The following is a 20,300-nucleotide window of genomic DNA, read 5'->3' on the forward strand; positions in this document are numbered from 1 at the left end:
GCTATAGCAAGAGTTGAGAGAGTTGAAAGATCAACTCCAGTTGCGGCAACAAGGACAAGAGCCGCAGACAAGGTGTCCAGCTCAGCGATGGGCCTCAAGTGGAGCGATGCTACACAAAGACTCTCCACCTTGGTTGGGCACTCACTTGTTTCTCCAAATAAGTGACCCCCACGGCCCGGACCCCGGGCGCCGGTCCCTTCAGCTCTGAGGCTTGTTTTGACGGCGGGACCCTTGTCGAGGGGACCGGGATAAGCGCCGGGTTTTTATAGATGAGGGTGTGTTTGTTTAGTTGAGACTAGGCCAATTGTGTTGCTTAGCTAGCTTAATAGTAGACTTGATGGCATCGAAATAGCATCAAACATTCAATACAAGCACAACCTCTCAAATATCCACCATCATGCCAACAACACAAAAGCGGGGAGCATATGCCCCCCCGCATGGCCCGGCCCCGGACTTCTCTTAACCGGCCGCTGCCATCGTCCGGGGACCCCAAACACTTACGAACTGTATGCCGTCGTACAATAATCTCGTGTGGGGGAGGCAAGGGACTTCATCTGGGGGAAAGAAATTTCCTGTTGACGCCCGCTGCAGCTGACCGCTCCCCGCCAGGTGGTGTGACGTTGGGGGCGAGCATATACGTTAGAGCTCATCCGATAGGCTCGGAGGTTGAGGCACAGGCTTGGAATATCTGCCGTTCCTGAGAGTGTCGGCTGGGAAGGCGAGTCGGCCGGTTTCTACCCTTGTTCGGACATGTGCTTTCTCCAATGCTTGCTTGACGACTTGGATAATGTCCGTGTCGCTTCCTTGGGGTCCAATGACGGAGACGCATACAGTCTGATACTCGGTTCTTCCACTAATACGGGAGTCGTAGGGGACTTGGGTAACTACAACAAGCACACATCAGCACCATTCCGGCAATATTGACCAAACTATAACTCACAAGGAACTGCCAGATGCGGCACCCCCAAGATGGAAGCCAGGATCTCAGGCCCGACTCCCTCAGAGATGGTTGGTGGACTAATCCTCCCGTCAGCCAAGACCACTGCAAACAAAAGCAATAACACATACGCCACAGCTTCATCCCGATGCTCAACCCGAGACGACTTGCCGCACGGGAGGACGAGGATAGCGTCGGCGTTGGGGGTAATGATGTTTTCGTGGAACCACTGCCGGTATATCTCGAGCCGTCTGAGGTTTTCTCGGTGTTCCGTCTCCGTTGTTGCTTTGCATTTATCCCTGTATAATGGTGAGTTTGCTTTGGGTGTCAAAAGGGGATATGAACGGACCAGAAGAATTGCGGCGTGGACTCGGCGAATGCTTCTTTTTCGGTCTTTTGCCGGTACTCGTGTCGAAACTCGTCAAAGGCGTGGAAATACTCATAACACCATGACAGAAAAGGTGCCTGGAATGTTAGAAAGTTGGCATCCTCTGGAGTGAATACTCACATGTTTCATGTATGCCTGCATGTCCTCATCCGAGGCTTCATCCGGGGGGTTTTCTGCCCAGGCTGCACCAATATCGATTCTTTGAGCCTCGACCCCCAGAAGTTCCTCCAGGGTCATCACGAAACCGTCGAGAGCTTCTTGTTGTGCCTCATCGACTGAGACGAGATCAACGGGGTAGAGAATCCTCTTTGGAGACTTAGGTTCCCGTGGGTGTTGATAAAGAGTCTTGGTCGTGAGAACGAGCAGATCCTCCAAGCTCCTGCTCAACAATCTTGTCCTGTCCGAGCTGCAATTGTCAGATAGCTTCAACAGATTGGGTTTTTTTACTTACCTGGAGGTTGTCCATATATCATCAACGGAAATGCCACCTTGAGACGTGGCAATCGAATAGATCCCACCATCAGGTACAATCCTTCCATCTATCATCGTCAGTCCCAGCTCTCTCAGAGATGACAAAACTTACTGTCAACACCAATACTGTGCTGCAACCATTCATGGCCAATTGGCGCAGCCGTAGCTCCAACAGAACCGCCCTTCAGCCTCTCATACCCATCACCTCGTGCACTCCATGGAGCCTGCTCGTCAACCCACTCCGCCCCAGTACCAAACTGCGACGTCTTGGTCTTTCCAACAAGAACAGCGCCGAGATCCAGCAGCTTGCGTGCGTACTCTGCCGTAAAATCTGAAGGATTCTTGTAGAGGGACTTCCAAGCGCGGCTAGAGAATGTGGTATGGGTGCCTTTGAGAGAAACTGTGTCGCTGATGGAGACGCGGATACCGGAGAGGGGTTTCCGGGGAGAAGGCCGAGGATGGTAGAGACGCGAGGGTACGGGTATTGCCTGCGAGTCACCTTGGAGAGATGATGATGCGAGAGATTGAAATCTGGAACATGTCAGTAAAATACAGACTCTATAGGTACAACATACTCGTCGGGCTGGTACAGGTCGTCGGGTATCACACCAAAAGTAAAGGCACCAAACTCGTCGTCGTACAGTCGCCATGCTTGATGGAGGTTGGGTCCGTGTAAAAAGTATGGCCCAGATGGGAGCTCTGCCATATCTTCAAAGGCCGTGATCTGATCCAGATGGTAGACCGGTCGCCCAGTAATAGTCGTATTGACAACATCGTTGCTGCTACTCCCGGGCTTTTCCACGAGGACAGAGCCAAATTCTAAGTTGAATACGTCGTCATAAGAGTCAAACAGTTGCAATATTCCTTCAAGGTCACCAAAGACCTCGTCGGTTGTGAGCAGAGTGATGGGGATGATGGCATCCGAGTTGATAGTTTCTTGGATGGATCCCTGGCACAGGTTAGCATGGTTTTGCGGGATTAGGCGCAAGTTGTGTCAGCTATTCACCAGTTTCTGAGGATGAATTAGATACTGAAGCCCAGCGACAACACATATGGTGAAGGGCAACATCGTTGCCGCCTTTGGCTACCTAGGTAGGCAGCAAGCTGGTCATGAACGGTCAAGGGTAGGACTCGGAGCTATCTTGAAAGGGCATTTTCGTTATAGATTGGAGAAATTCACTTGTTAGATATCAAATAAGCACACAAGTATTGGAACAAGAGCTGAAGTGGCGTAAATTTGCAGGGATAAGATGTGTTGTTGATGGAGGCAAGTTGTGAGACGTGAGTGGGTAGCCCAGGAAACCATCAAGACGGGCGATCTTGGGTTACCTACCAAGGGTCAAATATCGATGATATAAAATGCATTTAATGGTCAAAGTTGAGTTATAATACACCGTAATTTCGTCCAAAACTAGATCCAAAGTTCTCTTTAGTTCCTTACTCTGTTCAATCAGTTGTCACATCAACTTAACTCCCGCCCTCGGTGAGCTCGGTCAGTCTCGGTCAGCATTTCTTATCTTTGTGGGGTATCAAAATTTCCAATCCTCCACCCCCACCAAACCCGAACAGTTACTGATTCAACATCACAACCTTTCAAACTCCCACACACGATCAAAATGGCCAAGAAGAGAGGTACTTCACACACTATCGCCCTCAAAACCCCATGCTAACAGTTAGTTACCAGGACCCTCTGTTCACTCCCGCGCCGCCCGTCGCGCAACTTCCCCGAGCATCGACGCCGACAAGTCTCTAAAGGACGTCAAGCCTCCTCCTCGCAGCGCTCCTCACCGCCCCTCCGTCCTCGCCGCCCAGCACTCTGCCGGCGTTTCTAAAAAGTCCAAGCGCAAGACCGCCATGTCGGCCAAGGCTCGTCGACGCCACGAGAAGGGTCTCGAGATGGCTGAAGCTGTCATTGAGCGCACAAAGAGCAAGGTTGAGAAGAGCAAGGGAAGGGGGAGGAATATTCAGCTTAGGAGTAAGGCTTGGGAGGAGATTAACAAGGTTGCTGCTACTGAGGGAGAGGTCGAAGAGGATGAGGTCGAGAAGCGCAACGCGGCCGTCGAGTTGGATGAGGACATGGGTGGTGCCGACGAGGAGACTCTGACAGCGCCTGTAGTACCAGGTGCTGCGCCGGCTGCGGTTCCTTTGCCGGTGGACGACGACGACGAGATCCTATGAGGACAACGACATGCTATCACGACAGCTGGGACATGGGTTCTGGAGTTTAGGTGTGCAAAATTGGGTTCCTCAAACAATTGGTCCTGGAACGACCTCATGAACTTTCTTTCTTTCTATTTTTTCAAGCTTATAGACTCGTCATCTGGTAAGAGATACCCAGATATAGATACTAGTGATACAATCAAACTTGCGAGTTTCACTCACAAATTCTCAAACGTCCCAATTCATACAGTCCAAGAACCCAACTTATTTGGCCTTGCCTTCAACATACAATCGTAGTGTTCGTCCCACGTCTCCGCTCTGAGCCTTGTACTCCCTCGCGCTAACCTCCTCGATCCCCTTCTTCAGCTTGGCGAGCACGTCAGCTGCAGCCGCCTCGTCGACTCTCTTCTGTGACTTCTTCTTGTACCCGAGGATGATCTCGACCTTCATTCCCTTGCTGAGGAACTGCTCTAGCTGTCGCAGCTTGGTCGACAGGTCGTGCTCTCCGATACCCCAGCTGAGCTCGAGCTCCTTGCTCTTTGCAGTAGTCTGCTTAGACACGCGTGCTCTCTCTTTCTTCTCGCGCAGACGCTCGTATTCCTCCTTCTTGTTGACAACCTTGCACACGGCGTACTGTACGGGCTTGTTCTCCTTTTTGTCGGCGGGGACGTAGGGCTGAATCATGCGGAGCGACTCGGAGGGGTCGATACGGCTCATGACGTGCCGCGTGAGCAGGGGACCATCAAAGTTTCCATTGTCAAAGACCATGATCTTGGGGTCCGTGATCTCAAAGTCCTGCGGGAGACGGTCGCGGCCAGACTTGACAAAGTCCTGCTGGGTCATGTACCGACGGTCGAAGCCTCGCTCATCAGGGTCGACGATTGTGGGCTCGGAGGCGGCGCGCACAGCTTTCAATTGAGCAGGAGAAGCTGAGAAGAGGCGATTCTGACGAATTGGCAAGAGTGTCGCTCCAGCTGCTGGGAGGAGCTGGCGGGTGAGTGCTTCATGCGGGAAGACAAAGACCCGGTAGAGAGCTCTGCGGGAGCTCTGAAGGCACGAGAAGGTGCTCATGATTACGGCAGCACCTTTTCGTGCAAGGAGTGTGATTGTACAGTCGAAAAAGAGTGTGTATCTCTGGCAATGGCCTTGTTCAAGAGACCGATCACGGAGTGTACCAAGACTGACTGATGCTCGCCCTCGTCTTGGATTGGAGATGCACTGGGCGGTTGGATTCGGCAGAAACGTCACTGCGGGGCACATCAGACACAATAACCAATCATTTACGTAGAAGCTCACGAGACCCTTCAATCTGAGCTCTTAGACATGTCAATCTCAACACCAAACCGGCAGAGTCGCATACCCTCGCGACCCCGTGTAAATGGCTTCATAGCTAATACTCAAATTCATCACATAAAGGGCCCCCGTCGGGGCATCCTCCCCAATGGCCTTTCACTTTGCGCGCCGCCCGGTGCGTGCGACGGTATCCTTTGTCAAGGCGGCCTGTCTCGTCCACCTCGGCATCACCTACGGCTACACCATCAGTCCAGCCCAAGGTCCCTCTATGCTTCCGACCTTTACCGTTGACGGCGATTGGATTCTATGCGATCATACCCGTCGCTATGGCCGTGGGGTCTCTGTCGGAGATCTTGTTGTCTACCGCATTCCCGTCTTTACCAACCAATGGGGTGTTAAACGAGTAACGGGCATGCCGGGCGACTACGTCTCGGTAGGGACACCGGGAGATCCAGGTGAAGAGTTGATGATCCAGGTACTTCCAACTTCCCCTCCAGCCTCTTCACTACTAACTTTCCAGGTCCCTGAAGGCCACTGCTGGATCACAGGAGATAACCTCCCTGCTTCTCGAGACTCGAGGCATTTCGGCCCCTTGCCTCTAGCTCTCGTCGCCGGCACCACCATCGCCAAGGTCCTGCCATGGAACGAGCGAAAATGGATAAAGAATGGTCTTGAGACCCCTCCAAATTTAGACTAAACCTCAAACTACTTCTCATCATCTCCCTATCATCTAGAATCCATGTATAATAATGCAAGTCATCTTCTTATCTGGGTATAGAAACTTGTCTCCCTGTCTAATTACAACTGCTCTCCCATCTCTCGCTTCCACTTCGTCTTCCTCCCCAATCACTGATCCTGCGGAGCCATATCCGCCACATACGCGTCGTCAAAAGTACAAAGAGAATAAAAGCCCCGGCCCTCCTGCTTCTGTCCCATCACCCTCCCGCCCTTCCCTACATCGTGTCCGTCAAACACCGTGGTTGGACGTGGTAAAGAAACAGACTGATAAAACAAGCCCAGTAAATGGGCCATGCCAACCCTATAAAGAAACGATCCGCCCCCGAGAACCAAACATCATTCTTGAAGGTACAAGACGCCGTACACCGTTCCGTCCCGCCGTGCCTTGCTGAACCTTCCGTAAACGCTTTCGCTTTTGACATGAGAAAAGAAACATCTACCTCCGTGACTACACATCAGCCCTCGATATGCGCCTTGGACATGCTCTGTCCCAGGAGCTCCAGACAGCGCTGGGCCAGGTTGACGACTTCGCCCTCGTCTTCATCCTCGAATTCGTCGCTGGGCTCGATCTGACGGTTTGCAATGTTTCGAATGTGCTCGATGATATCCTCGGCCTTACCGATGAGCCCAATCAAAGTCTTGTCCTCAGATTCGAACAGCTGGAGCAGAGTCCAGACAGCAATGTGCTGGAAAGTCGCGTCGCCGGACTGAAGAAACCGGCAGAGATATCCGTGAATTCCGCCCTGAGGCTCCGTCCAGTTCTGCACAAAGATGGAGTAATCGCCAACTACTATTATTAGTCATCGTCGAAATGGCATGTTTGTCTGTCACTAACCTTTAGAGGAGAGGTTGCCTAGCGCAGCAGCGCTGTTGCCTTGAACCTCGATGCTCGGCGAGTGCGTCAGCGGAATCAGAACAGCGCACACTCCCAGGTTCAGCAGATGCGACTTGAGGTCATCACTAAGGGCAAGGACTGCAATAGCAGCCGTCATCTCAGACTGAACAGTAACTGGGACATCCAGAACCAGCTGTTTGCACTTTTGCACAGCACCAGCATCCAAAACGAGAGCCTTGTTTCGATCAGAGCTAGCGGCCAAGTTTCGGAGAGTCGAGATAGCGTGGCACTGAATCTCTTCGTTGTCGGTTGATCCAAGAAGATCGACGAGGGGCTTGAGGAAGTTGGTTTCAATAATAGGAGATTCGTTCATAGGGTGGATCGAGATATTTCGTATACAGGCGACAGCGGAAAGAATGAGCGGTAGGTAAGAGGACTGTAGGAGACGGAGAAGCGGGTGCAGACCGTTGGCTCGGACAATATCAAGCTGGTATTTTTCGTCCGAGGCAAGGTTTCGAAGAGCAAGAGCGGCCTGGCACTGGACCTTGGGGGATGTCGAGTCCATGAGGTTGACCAATGACTGAACCAGCTTGGGCTCAGTCTGTGCCAGCTTCCGTCGGTTGCTTGCGTCGACAGCGATGTTGCTGAGAGCTGTGGTACAGTAGTACTGGACATCAACGTCGGGCGAGGAGAGAAGCTGAACCAGTACTGGGATAGCTCCAGCGTTGACCAACTGTTGTCGGTTCTCGTCTACGTTCGTTAGCAACACCCCTTCACTCAGGCATTACAACATACCCGAATGTGTCATGTTGAGGAGAGCGCCCGTCGCGTTCCGCTGAACTCGCATATCCCGGGACTTGGCCAACCTCGTCAACGGACCCAGAGCGCCGGAGCGGGCAATCTTGGCCTTGTTCTCCTCGTGGGTAGCCAGATTCGTGATACATCCCACAGCATTGCACTGGACCTCGACATTGGGAGACATCATTTGGCGAATCAACGGGGTCAAACCACCGCGTTGTACAATAAGAACCTTGTTCTCGGCTACAGCACATGTCAGTTGCTGAAAGGTCGGTCAGCTTAGAAACATACTGTCTACGGCCAGGTTCCCTAGGGCGGCGCTGGCTGCTCGTTGGACTTCGATATCGGGGCTCTGGAGAAGGAAGAGGATTGGTTCGAGGGTATCGCGGTCGACCTCACGAACATCTAGAACGGCATCAGTATACTGCATGAAGCAAGGTCGCTGAGCATGTCCCAACGACTATCCACATACCTCGTTCGGTGATCTCGGCGAATGTCAAGCTGGCACTACGTTGAAGGTCGATGTTTTCGGAAAAGACCAAGGTGCTCAAGGCACGAAGGGGTTCGCCGGAGAAGAAGTCGGTCTCGCCGCGCTGGCATCGAGTCAGTATGACATCGGTAGAATGAATGGTGGGTATGTACGTTTTCGAGGTACTGAAGCAGGTCGGCCACAGCCTCCCGCTCACTGTCGGCAAGGACGGGTTCGTAAAGGCCATCGCGGGACCGTCCTAGGCAGCTGTCAGACAGGCATCGTCATGGGAGGTGATGGAGCATACCTCCGCAGCAGGACGAGCTGCAGATACCCATGGCCTCGACAAAGGGCACAAAGCCTCTAGTATCGTCACTCGGTAGGTCTCGATGTCGGCGAGGGCAACGGCGTCAGGTAGCTGTCAAAGCTATGGAGAATCGCTGATGATGCAGTTGTTGACGAAGCGAGATGCCACTGTCGGAAATAACGTCACGGCAACGCGGACCCAGACGGGATTCGAATTACGACGATCGGGGGGCTCGGTTGGCGGGTTGAAGAAGTATCCGGAGGCAGAGGCCCCAAGTCGGAGAGGAGGAGTCGAAGGCGCGAGGGACGGTCAAGGCCAATTAACGGCGCGACGACAAGAGTCAAGGGAGGCTGAGCCGGGGATGGAGGAGGGAAATTTGGATGGCGGACGCAGAAGTGAGAGATGAATTCGAGAGGAGTTGATCCGGGCCATGCAGTTGGTTGGCGAGGGAAAGAATGGAGAATCGAGACGCGCGCCAGGAAGAAGCAAGGCGGGCAGGCACTGCGGACAGGACGGACAGGCGACTGGCCGGGCAGGACCTGCTAGAGAGCTCCAGGCCCGAGTGGAAGCAAGCTGTTTGGGCAGGTGAGGCAAGTAAAGACCCAGGAAGGTACCCTGAAAGTCCAGCGCACGGTCAGGCAGGTACGAGAACCCGAAGAGAGCTACTTGGTGGGTACAAGCTCGAGCTGTCCCGGCGCGTGCCCCATCAAGTAACTACAGGGATTTCCGAGGTCGTTGCAGTGACCTCACTAGAGGGTCATTCAAGATGGAGGGTCCACCGCAGGGACGCTGTGGCGGTAGACGTGCGCTGTTGTTTTGCGTCTCTAGTGCCCTGGAGATGGCCGCCGCAGTGGACCGCCGGACAGGGGACGCAGGTTGCTGTCGAAAGGGTACCTGAGGAAGCACAGTCGCTGCTATGCGGTTGCAGGTACCTGTCGGACAGACGGTGCTTGTGTGGGTCGTCCAAAGAGCTGGGGCCATCCTGGAATCCCCCCTCTGACCCAATCTCTGTCATTCCAACGCCTCATTTTTCAAGTTTCTTGGAGTAAGCGAGAATATTCGCATGCGAGAGCAAGCGGTCCATGTTGAACACCTGTATCCTGGACGGAACGTCGCTGTTGATACTTCAAAAGGCTTCCAAGACTCGCCAAGACCTCTATCACATCCGCGTATGGGAATCCTGGGATGCTTTGGAGGCCAACCAACATGCTCATCAACTGGCGGCAGAGGGGTTTGAGGTTTAGTTGGCTCGAGCAATGCTGCCTCAAGAATAGTGCGGCCAATAGTGCTGGGAAAGTATCACAACCCAAACAAACAAAGCACGGAGGGCATCCAATCTAATCTGGTGCTCTTGCTCGCAATAGCTAAGCATGGATACGGCACAATCATAATGACCCAGCACATTGACTACCTACATATTATGAGCCTAACCAACACCTCAATTTGTCATGGGTAACATGAGGTCCCTCAATATTGCTTTTGGATGTTGTGATGAATCCCCTGCGACGGGCTGCACCGCATTCAACTGAACCGCAGCTGCAGGAGCTGCCGATCTACCCTGCACCAACACGTTGACAGCTCGTGATGGTGGGTTGTGGTGCTGGACTCGGTCGATTGTCATGACTGACTCGCCTATCTCGGATTCCCATGGAATATGAAAATGGATTAGAGTATCATCACACGATGATTGCTCATGCCAGACAATGTCAAACAGTAATGTTGAGCTAGCCGCCACCCATCAACAACCCAACCCAACCCAACCGGTTTAAAAACGTGGCAGCCCCAATGTCACCTTTGGAATGGCATTTGAGACTTTTGCCTGTTGTCCAATTCGCCAAGAGGAAGAATCCGGAGAGCAACCAACAAAACACGGCTTCAAAATGGCTGCAATGTCAGACATGAGGCGTCAAACTTGGCGATCCCTCCTTGGTAGAACTCCTAGACCGACTCCCCGAGTCGAATGCAACAGACGTTGCGGGATTTTGGCGTCATGGTAATAAATGATAAAATAAACTCACTCGAGCCATGACGGACGATAATGGTACCGACGGTTGAGAAGAACCGTCTGCAGACGCCTTCAAACAGACCAAGTCGTGCGAGCCGGAATCGACGTCGACCAATCCCTGGACGGAGAAATGAGCGGCAAAAGGACGTTTAAAGCACCAAGGGCATGCCAAGACGCAAGAGCTCATCGTCGATCCCTCCATGACGCCCTCGTCCGTACAGTATCCGCAGTTAGCATGTGGATGCCAGGGTCTGCTTAGCCGTAGAAAGCATGCTGGACGAATTGTCTGTCGAGGTAGTTCTCTTATCAGAAATCATGAGTGAGGCCGACCCGAGCCCGGGGCGATTGCTAATAAGAGCTGGAGGTGTATGGCAGAGGCAGCAGAGATCCATCCATCCATCCATTGGAGCCCGGAGACGTCAGAGGCCAGCCGTTACGTTTGGGTTGGGCTTTGCCCTCGTACTTATTCCCTCCATGTTCCCAGTTCCTGTTAGACAGACTTTCTAACCCAACTTCTTAATAATATGGAAGTCTTGTAGGTAACTTGCACTTACGACCCCCCTTCCCATCCCATCCTCTAGTCGTGGTGGCACAAACTTGGCTACATCACCTCACTCTACCTCTGCCTCCTCAACCTCACTTGAGGCGGTGATGCGTCGCAACTTAGCGCACGTCTTTGGCCCTTGACCAGAATCCAGCAATCTCCCCCTTGCCATCACCTCCGAATTGACCACCACAGAGACAAAAGTGCGCGACGCCGACGGTTTACTGCGGCGACGTTGTGCAACACCAGGAAACAGGGGCTCTGCTTGGAATGGAGGGGAATCCAGAAACCGAACCCGCGCGCGGGCATGATTCCCTCGAGGGCGCGGGCGGCGACAAATTGAACCAAGCCCAGACGCGAGACCAAGTGCAGGTCCGAATCGACGCGGTTGAAGACGACCCGGCCAAGGCCCATGTGCAGTCGTGGATCAAGGACCAGATCGAGACTCAGCCTCAGCAGCCTCCGCCCGAGCCTCAAATCATCGAACCCGCGGCCGATGAGGCCGAAGCCGACGGCGACAGAGAGGGTGACGATGAGGTGCCCCGCGCCGGCGCCAACCCCAATGATGGTGCTGCAGCGACAGACACAACAGGCACAGGCGCAGGCGCAGCGCCTACAGAACCCCCCGTCGCTGTGACTCCAACAGCTCCCGGGCGGATGCGGACTGGCCCCTCCACAGAAACCTCCACCTCCACCACCGCCGTTGGCCATGGCCTCGTCCCTCAGTTTGTCGCTCCGTCATCCTACCTCCGACCAAGGACTTCCAACCGGAGCGCAATGGCGCCCACCGAGCCCAAGCCCCCGAGTCCGCTGGACAGAGACCAGTTGCAGGGTCTGGTATGTGCCCGTATTCCTCGTGCCCTTGCCCAAACAAGGGAGGCTGTCTCGTGTCGTGTACCTGAGCCAAGTCTTTTTCCGCCTGCCCGTTCCGTTGCGCTCGCCGGGTGGCATCACCCACCGCGGGGCTGTCGCCGGAGCCTTCTCCGTCCTCTCAGGCTAGGAGACTGATGTTTTGATAGAATGCCATTCGTGATTTCCTCAAGGTCCGCACTAGCTACGATGTCTTGCCTCTATCGTTCCGCCTCATCGTCCTCGATACGGACCTACTCATCAAGAAGAGTATCGGCATTCTGACCCAGAACTGTGCGTCGCCCGATACCCAACGTGCGTGTCCATGCTGAACAGGTCGACAACAGCTATCGTATCAGCTCCCCTATGGGACTCCAAGATCTCCCGCTTCGCCGGTATCCTTACGAGTACCGACTTTATCAATCTGATTCAATACTACTGCCAGTTTCCCGACGAGATTAGCAAGCTCGATCAGTTCCGCTTGAGCAGTCTGCGAGGTCGGTCCGAACTCGCCCGTCCACATCGCGGACTTAGATATGTACGGCGTCGCTAAAATGAGTGTAGATATTGAAAAGGCCATCGGCGCAATCCCTATCGAGACCGTATCGGTCCACCCCTCGAAGCCACTGTTCGAAGCATGCCGTCGCATGCTCAAGACGCGCGCCCGGCGTATTCCCCTCATAGACGTCGACAGCGAGACAGGTAAGGAGATGGTTGTCTCGGTCATTACGCAGTACCGCATCCTCAAGTTCATTGCCGTCAACAACGAGCACAACACGGTCTTGCTGAAGAAGACGGTTCGCGATATCGGTCTGGGCACCTATGGAGGAGGCATTGTCACTGCCCGCATGAGCAGCTCTGTGCTCCAAGTTGTCCACCTCATGGTTGACCGCAACATCAGCTGCATCCCCATCGTTGATGCAGAAAACCGGGTGCTCAACGTATTTGAGGCGGTTGATGTGATCCCCTGTGTCAAGAGCGGCAACTATGACGACCTGGACGGCTCAGTGGGCGAGGCGCTATGCAAGAGGTCAGACGATAGCCCTGGCATCTACACGTGCAGCGAGCAGGACCGGCTAGACTCGATCTTTGACACGATCCGCAAGAGTAGAGTGCACCGTCTGATCGTGGTGGACGACGACAACAAGCTCAAGGGCATCATCTCTCTGTCGGACATTCTCAAGTATGTGCTGCTGCACGGGGTGGAGGACACGACCAACTGGCTCTGATTTGATGAGCTGCATGAGCATGACATGTCCATGCTGAAGACGACGATGAAGCCAACGACTGCATGTTATCCACGACTATGTGCGACACTGAAGTCGGGATGGGGAAGCATATAACGGCGCAAGGGGGACCATGTGGATGGAATGAATACCATGGATGGATGGTGCTGCATGGTGGATATGGATTTCTTTGACTACTTATCTACCTTACCTATAGACTTGCAGGCGACCACGATACGGCCTGATGCAATGCACGTGCCATGAGAGGCCGAGAGGTTAGGTTCGGTTCATGTGAGCTCAAGCGTGCCGCAGTAATGGAACCTTGGGCTTGGTTGGGGCCTCATGATGGATGGATGGATGGAGGGAGGGATGGATGCCGTCTGAGGGGTACAGTACTGGTCAGGTGGTGGACGTGAGCTGGAGCTGAGTGAGCGACGGACGGTACCTAACGGGCCGTCGATAGATTTGTCTTCGGGTGGCTGCATTTTGACGACCTATGCCTATTCTTTTTATATCTCGAACCTAACCTCGTCATGACTGATTTATCAGCTTCCAGAAGTCATCAAGAGAAGCCCAAATCATCATCAACTCGCAACCGTTCGTGCACGTCAGTGTCTTGTACCTCGCCTGCCGCTCATCGTCTGTGGCTCGTCTCTCGCCTTGTGCTCCCTCCAATCCCCCATCGTCGTCTGCTGGTATTTCTTGGTTTTTATCGCTGACGTCGTCTGCCCTTTTTTTTCTTCTCTTCACTGCTTGCAACTGCTGGCGATAGACTGTCAAGCCACTGGCAGCAGCTGCACCCATTTTTGAAGCTATTGCTATTGTTCTTTCGCTATTGTCGGCGCCTTCCCAATTCTATTCGCAATGAAGCTGCCATTACTTCGAGCTCCGCATCGCCGCTGTGACACATGAGCCTGCCTCTTTCGTCTCTCAACACCAACTGACCTGTCCCTGTTTCTCTGCGCGCATCGAGACGCGATATCTTAATACAGCTACGCCCAATCTTCAGCTTTAGCCGCATATTACTTGTGTTGGATCCCTCATCTTGGCCATCCATGGATCAGCCTTCTCCCCCAGTTTCTCTGGGTTGTGACTCTCCTCCAGATGCTTCCCGGAGTCTATTGATGCCGTCAAGGAGTGTCCGGTCTCTTCAAGGTCCTATTTCCCGGCCGGATCGAGGACCAACATTGCATACCAGCAGAACATGGACGACCAGCAGTGGCGATCATGGTATCATGAGTGATACAGACGAATGGGAAGACCGCGCATCGTTTGTCCAAGAGTACAATCGCCTCGCGACCAAGGTGAGGAGCTTTTCTATATGGGACTATCAATATACCTGACGACCATAGCACGGAGTAAGGATCTTGGTCATTGAGGACTTTGACTTTCGGAACTCTGTAAGTCTCCATCCCCTGTTTGCTACTCAAGACTGACAACCACTCAGACAAACCAGCCTACAAGCCCTCGCAAACCATCATGGCTCCGGCGCATCCTACGGTCCGTCTCTAGTCAGCCTACGCCGATGAAGCCACCGGCACATCAACTTCCCCGTCACAAGCGAAGCGTCTCGGACTTTGCCCACAGTCTGCTACACCGCAACGAATCCCCCAAGAGGCTTGACCTCCAGACAATGGTACGAATCTGCGGCAAGAGTACGCTCTATCTTCCCTCCGAGTACGCCCCGTCTGCTCTCGTCCTACCGACCAGCATCCGTGCTACTGCGCATTACCTCTCTCAAAATGTTCCGACTCGAGGCATCTTTCGCATTCCAGGATCTATTCGGGTTGTCAATACCCTATACGACTATTACTGTTGCATAGAACATGGCAATGTTGGCATCACGGGCACTGTCCGATGTCCTACCCTGCCAACACATGTTCATGCCTCTGTCAACGATGTCGCTTCAACCTTTAAACGTCTTCTCTCGGTCATACCTGGCGGCATCCTTGGGTCGCTGCCTCTTTTTGATGCCTTTGTTGCTGTCAATTCCCAGCTCCAAGGAGATCCTGAGCTCACTCGCACGAAACAGTCCAGGGTACGGGCACGACTCATTGCCCTGGCCGTCGCAACAGTTGAGTCGCAGTTTCGAAGAGAGCTCATCTGCGCTGTATTTGGGTTGCTCAGCTTGATTGGACGACACGCCGAGACTACGCCAAGGGAAGATGAATCAGGACGCCCACTGCCGACTACAGACTTGATGGGATACAATGCGCTTGGCATCGTCTTTGGGCCACTGCTATTGGGAGACATGCTGGAACACTACACCATGAAGCTGGCCACCCCGAAATCAGGACTATTGGTGCTTCCCCTGAGATCCCCGAAACTTCACAAAGACCGTCGCAGGGGAAGGGCGTCCGAGACCAAGGACTCACGCCCTCCCACGGTAGACAAGATCCACATTGCAAACACTATTGCAGAGATGCTCATCTCCAACTGGCGGGATGTGGTGCGGCAGATGAAGTCTTTGGACGTTCATCGACAAGAACAGTTGTCCAACCCTGGCCGACAACACGAACCTTTGCCATCATCTCAGTCCAACTTCGTCCTCACCAAACCTCAAGGCTGGGATCAGACCTGGAGCAGCGGACACGAAGAGATACCTAGAGAGGGAAGCCCAAGCTTGGCAACGCCGACGCCCGGAGTATCAAGACAACGGTCGAGGAGCCACAGCAGTCCAAGATCGACAAGACTTGTTACGCGACCTAGCGTTGGTATTCTCAGTCCGACTGTCGAAGAGACCAGCCCAGATGATGGTAGTTCTCGAGATGCAAAGAGCCTGGCCAGACGCCCTGTCTCTGGTAAAGAGAAGGATGGCACACCCTGCTGTCGACCTGGGCATGTCAACACCTCGTCGAGACCAGAATCCATGCCACCTCTTGTGCAGAGAGCCGGCTCTACTAGATCTAGAGAGACTGGAGAGACCCTAGCAGATGTTCTGAGTGGCAAGCTGGAGGAGCCGACACTGCTGGGCTTCTCGAGAAGGTCTAGCTTGCCTTCTCGCCTGCAATCGAAGCAAAGACCAGATACCACGAATACCTCCAAACCCAAGCCCCCCAAAGCATCCAAGGATGTTCCCATTGAGCGAAAGAATGCGATACGAAGGAAGAAGAACCCAGCAAAAGATAAACATCGAAAGAAATCTGGTCATCAACCAATTGCTGTCGAGTGGCCAGAGACAACTACCGAATCATCAACAGGGACAGACTTTCGCGACTCTCAATCTATTCATCTCGAGTTCTCTTCAGAACAAGAGGCCCTGGAGGCAGCGATTAAAGCTCATGCCGAGGATATGAAGCAGTTGGAGGCGTTGGATGCAGCAGAGCAGCAAAGAAACTCTGTTGCCAGTCACCACACTGAGAGGCAAGGAATTCCGGACATCAAGATGGGAGAGCCCATTCAGAACGGTGAGAACACTTACTTTGCCTCAAATGTGGTTACACAACGAGACAGCAAAGCACCTGCGGACCATGCTTCCCTTGTACCAACGCCGAGGGAGTTTTACTCGCCGATGCAAACACCTCTCAGTCTAACCGAAGAGAATGTATCGTGTCATGGGGTGTCTTCTCCCGAGGTTCTTAGAGCGGCCTAGAGTGCCTTTCCAGGAACACCGGGGGGAGGATTACCCAAGATTCACGAATCAAGCGTTTCTACCCAGGCCCGACACCCTGGTGAGTTGGATGAGGGTATTCGAGATGTTCAACACCAAGAGACGGACTATTCTGGCAAACCACCAGAGGAAATACCTCTGCCGGACTCTCCCTCATGGGCTTCTCTTATCCCCAAGAGACAACCTCTGACGTCCCTGCGACGGTGTGCATCCGAAGCGGCAAACAAACCACGAAGCGTCAAAGCCATAGCTGCTAGGTTTGAAGGTGGCACATGCTCTACTGATTCATCACCACCGAGAACAAAGTCCGAAAGCATGACACACAGCTTCATACCTCGCTTTTCGCAATCGTCTCCCGCCAAGACCATGCGCCATTCAAGCTCGGGTTCGACATTGGGACGGCACAGTCTGCCCAATATTTCGACACCAACCCACTCTCAACACCCATCAGAAAGCCCCAACATTCGCGACTACGAATTAAGAGCCTCCATTGGCGAAAAGGCAGCTCTCAGAGCAGTCCAACTTCAACAGTCTGAACATCCTGCAATGTTGGCGAACCGTCAGACAATTCCACCCAGGAAGCCTGTGCCAGGAGACAACGCGCCTGAGGTCTCCTTGCAGAACCCACCAAGTTTGGGTACCATGATCCCACACCCTGAGCAACCCCCTATTGCTCACCACCTCAACCTTGTCCGGCCTTCATCATCGTCTTCTAACCTCCAAGATGGCCAATCCACCTCCAGGAGCACTCATGACAGTTCAACCCTCATCTCACGACCCGGAAGTGCAACAACTCTGCTTGCACAGATCCGAACCCTCCAACGCCACCTGCACCAGAAGACAGAAGAGACACTTCACCTAAGAAGACAACTCGAGGTTCAAGAAGACGCTGACGTGGGAACACTAAGTCAGCAACTGAGAGAGGCAAAAAGGGAGGCACAGATGTGGAAGGAGAGGGCAGAAGCCGCAGAACGAAGGATCAAGGTGTTTGAACGATTCACAGCTCGACTCAGGGGTATTCAAGAGGCAGCCACTGTAACAGAGCCACACGACTTGAGTGACGACGCGTTCGACACGGGTCACGAGGATGAATCGAGAGAGGGACAGACATTGGGAAGAAGAACTGCGAAGTACGAGAGCGACGGTTCTAGGAGAACAGAGGACGCTGGCGTTGTCACGGCCCGAATTCGCAAGTGTCTGCATGGTCCGGGAAAGACGGATGGTGCTCCGGACAGTCCTCCATTGTCTGAAGCTAAACGGGCCCAGAACGCTTCTAACAGAGCGGCAAAGGATATCAACCAAAGTGCCGTTGAAATTTGGATGGCGGCACAGGAACTCTTACATCTCGAGGAGGAACAGGGGCAACGTTTGACACACGATGGGAGGCAGCCAATCGAGGGACATATCTTATTGGAGGGAGTTTAAGGCGCAGGAAGGGTCTAGATCCATTGAGTTGGTCATGAGCCCCTGGTGGCGACGGCTATAGCAGGCACATTTTGATTATTCACATCAGTCTAGAGCATCAAGGTCAGGAGGTGGCGAGGTGTATGGATATCAAGACTTGGGGCCAAGTATCGCCATCGGGCAAATTGATAATCTTTTTCATTCATCATCAATGCAGGGTCTGCAATGGTTGTCATCTGTTCTGGAACCTGCACATGTAAAAGTCGATCCTCACTGTGTAGTATGTACATGGAGAGACGTCTTTGTGACAGGTCCTTTTGGGGTATTTGAAATCTCGACCCCCTTTTTGCATTTACCGGTCCCAAATGCCATGCCAAAAAATCGACTTTGATAACCCATTTGTTGATTCCAAACTGGACCCTTAATTCTCAAGTGCGCATGACCGGCAATGATTGGTTTTCGAGTGTCGATCCCTCCTAGCATCGTTTTTGCCTCGACGCGGGGTCCTGTCAAAATCGAGGGACGTGAGAGAACAGTGTATACTGTGTCATGTTTACTGATAAAATCTTCCGGATCCCCAGTATACCAAGTGGCAAATGGGACCGAGACGGGGAGCATGCTATGATCTCATGCCAGGCGGTCTCTTAATTCGCCACCTCCCTGCATCGTCTCTGCCCATTGTCACATGAATTCGCCCTATTCCTTCGACCACGGAGTCGAGCAGCGCAGAGTCTGGGTCGTTGAGATTCGGAGTTGTTGTCGAGGGGCCGGCGGGGAACCGGTGGGCAGCCGGACGGGGGTGGCGTCGCGGGGAGAGGAGAGAAATTGCGGGGACTGGCGCCGGGTAAGAGGTCTGGAAGGGGTCGTCTCGTGGCTGTGTCATGGGCGGGGAGGAGGGGAGGAGGCTTGGAGATGACATTGACTGAGGGGAGAGAGGAGCCACGGGGGTGTAAGGCTGAGCGGAGGGTATAGATTGAGAGCTTTGCTGGGAGGTTTGTTGGTAACTTTGTTGTGAGGTTTGTTGGCTCTGATTCGACTGCGGAGTAAAGGTCGATGTCTGCGATCTGTCTGTCGAATACGATGGATAGCCGTCATCTTCTGGAGGAGAGGGGAGGGGCGGTAAGAGGGGTTGTGGCGGCGTTGGAGTTGGTGTTCGAGATATGTATGATGGAGAGGGGCTGGGAGATCGAGATTCAAAGCTGCGGCCAAGAATCCTGTCGGAGCTCGAAGTTGTAAAGGACATTGATGTGGATGGTCTGCTGTCTCCATGCGTCGTCCGCTGCAATCTCTGGGCAGCGGCGTACGCCTCGCGGGCAGGTCTAGAAGATCTGATAGTGGAGGTTGAGGGGGAGCCAGGGGAGATGGTGTTTGAATTTGCGTTTCGTTCATCGTAAGAAGCTTGTCGTTGGTGGGAGGGGAGAGAGAGAGTCCTAGACTCTTCAGGGGAGGTCCAGACCATGGCCACACGGGTGGTGTAAGCCTGTGACTGGGAAGGGCCATGATCTGGTTGCCCAAGTCAATTCCCAACAAAGATGGAAGAGTGTCGATGTGTAGCCTCGACGACAGAGGAGTAAAGGCCAAAGTCTATGCCAGTTAGCTACAAGAGCTTTCATACAACATGTCACGCTGAGGTATGAAGAAAGGTGTCGAGGTAGACATGCGCATTAAGCGCAGCTGAGAAGCGCGCAACGGTCATGGTGACGACAGATGATGGTACTTACCCACACTGTTCCCCAGATCCCGGGACGTCAAAACTTTGATCGTCAGGTCCGGGTTGACCTTTCCAATGACCTGGACAGAGTTTCCATTGGCGAGATGCGCATCCTGGAGTGTTTGTTAGCTTTCCATGTCGAGGTTACATTGCCGCTGGGAGGCTGATAACGGATTGCTAAACGTACCCTGTTCAGCAGCACAGTGACTGTTCCGTCCGAGTCCAGAGTCGCCTGTTCACCCCGAAGCTGTGTGACCTTGCCAACGAGCATGATAACTCGACCGACAAAGTTGTCGAGGTATGGTGCAGTGATGCGCGGGGTGGACATTTGCTCGGCCATGTTTGCGTTTGGTTTTCGCCTGCGAAGAACGGATATGGAGAGAAAAGTAATAAGAGCGTGCGAAGAGCCCGAGAGAGTGGCTCTACGCGTTTGGCCGGGAAGAAGATGAAAGCTGTGGGCGATGAAGTGCGCGGGCGTCAAGGAAAGTGGTGAGGCAGCTGGCGATAACCGTGGGAGGGGCAGAGCGCGTTTGAGGATGTCGCGAGGTCACGTGG

General features: G+C 53.5%; 8 protein-coding genes across 8 annotated transcripts; 4 read left to right on the forward strand and 4 right to left on the reverse strand.

Moving 5' to 3' along the window:
• Positions 1-639: 639 nt before the first annotated feature.
• Positions 640-2,865, reverse strand: LRP88_03682 (uncharacterized protein; the record flags this gene model as incomplete). The annotated part of the gene is made up of 8 exons (XM_083240295.1): positions 640-884; positions 941-1,017; positions 1,069-1,236; positions 1,287-1,375; positions 1,446-1,600; positions 1,909-2,162; positions 2,372-2,745; positions 2,803-2,865. 8 exons carry the CDS (start codon positions 2,863-2,865, stop codon positions 640-642), a joined length of 1,425 nt encoding a protein of 474 aa, XP_083103585.1.
• Positions 2,866-3,412: 547 nt separating this feature from the next.
• On the forward strand, positions 3,413-3,974 carry LRP88_03683 (Alb1-domain-containing protein; the record flags this gene model as incomplete). Its single annotated transcript, XM_083240296.1, has 2 exons — positions 3,413-3,428; positions 3,481-3,974. The coding sequence occupies 2 exons, from the start codon at positions 3,413-3,415 to the stop codon at positions 3,972-3,974; spliced, it is 510 nt and encodes a 169-aa protein (XP_083103586.1).
• A 246-nt stretch (positions 3,975-4,220) lies between these two features.
• LRP88_03684 (uncharacterized protein) lies at positions 4,221-5,027 on the reverse strand (the record flags this gene model as incomplete). The annotated part of the gene is made up of 1 exon (XM_083240297.1): positions 4,221-5,027. The coding sequence occupies one exon, from the start codon at positions 5,025-5,027 to the stop codon at positions 4,221-4,223; it is 807 nt and encodes a 268-aa protein (XP_083103587.1).
• Positions 5,028-5,397: 370 nt separating this feature from the next.
• LRP88_03685 (endopeptidase catalytic subunit IMP1) lies at positions 5,398-5,946 on the forward strand (the record flags this gene model as incomplete). Its single annotated transcript, XM_083240298.1, has 1 exon — positions 5,398-5,946. One exon carries the CDS (start codon positions 5,398-5,400, stop codon positions 5,944-5,946), a length of 549 nt encoding a protein of 182 aa, XP_083103588.1.
• Positions 5,947-6,442: 496 nt separating this feature from the next.
• LRP88_03686 (protein anchor VAC8) lies at positions 6,443-8,427 on the reverse strand (the record flags this gene model as incomplete). The annotated part of the gene is made up of 7 exons (XM_083240299.1): positions 6,443-6,774; positions 6,823-7,530; positions 7,618-7,863; positions 7,912-8,025; positions 8,093-8,213; positions 8,263-8,348; positions 8,397-8,427. The coding sequence occupies 7 exons, from the start codon at positions 8,425-8,427 to the stop codon at positions 6,443-6,445; spliced, it is 1,638 nt and encodes a 545-aa protein (XP_083103589.1).
• A 2,788-nt stretch (positions 8,428-11,215) lies between these two features.
• On the forward strand, positions 11,216-13,023 carry LRP88_03687 (AMP-activated serine/threonine-protein kinase regulatory subunit SNF4; the record flags this gene model as incomplete). Its single annotated transcript, XM_083240300.1, has 4 exons — positions 11,216-11,782; positions 11,965-12,088; positions 12,142-12,291; positions 12,359-13,023. The coding sequence occupies 4 exons, from the start codon at positions 11,216-11,218 to the stop codon at positions 13,021-13,023; spliced, it is 1,506 nt and encodes a 501-aa protein (XP_083103590.1).
• Positions 13,024-14,255: 1,232 nt separating this feature from the next.
• LRP88_03688 (Rho GTPase-activating protein) lies at positions 14,256-16,612 on the forward strand (the record flags this gene model as incomplete). The annotated part of the gene is made up of 3 exons (XM_083240301.1): positions 14,256-14,324; positions 14,373-14,420; positions 14,468-16,612. The coding sequence occupies 3 exons, from the start codon at positions 14,256-14,258 to the stop codon at positions 16,610-16,612; spliced, it is 2,262 nt and encodes a 753-aa protein (XP_083103591.1).
• Positions 16,613-19,550: 2,938 nt separating this feature from the next.
• On the reverse strand, positions 19,551-20,085 carry LRP88_03689 (replication factor A protein 3-domain-containing protein; the record flags this gene model as incomplete). Its single annotated transcript, XM_083240302.1, has 3 exons — positions 19,551-19,618; positions 19,756-19,858; positions 19,933-20,085. 3 exons carry the CDS (start codon positions 20,083-20,085, stop codon positions 19,551-19,553), a joined length of 324 nt encoding a protein of 107 aa, XP_083103592.1.
• Positions 20,086-20,300: the final 215 nt, after the last annotated feature.

The sequence above is a fragment of the Fusarium phalaenopsidis genome (genome assembly GCF_050370095.1).
Source record: "Fusarium phalaenopsidis strain FUZ10S chromosome Unknown contig_32288, whole genome shotgun sequence".
NCBI lineage: Eukaryota > Fungi > Ascomycota > Sordariomycetes > Hypocreales > Nectriaceae > Fusarium > Fusarium phalaenopsidis.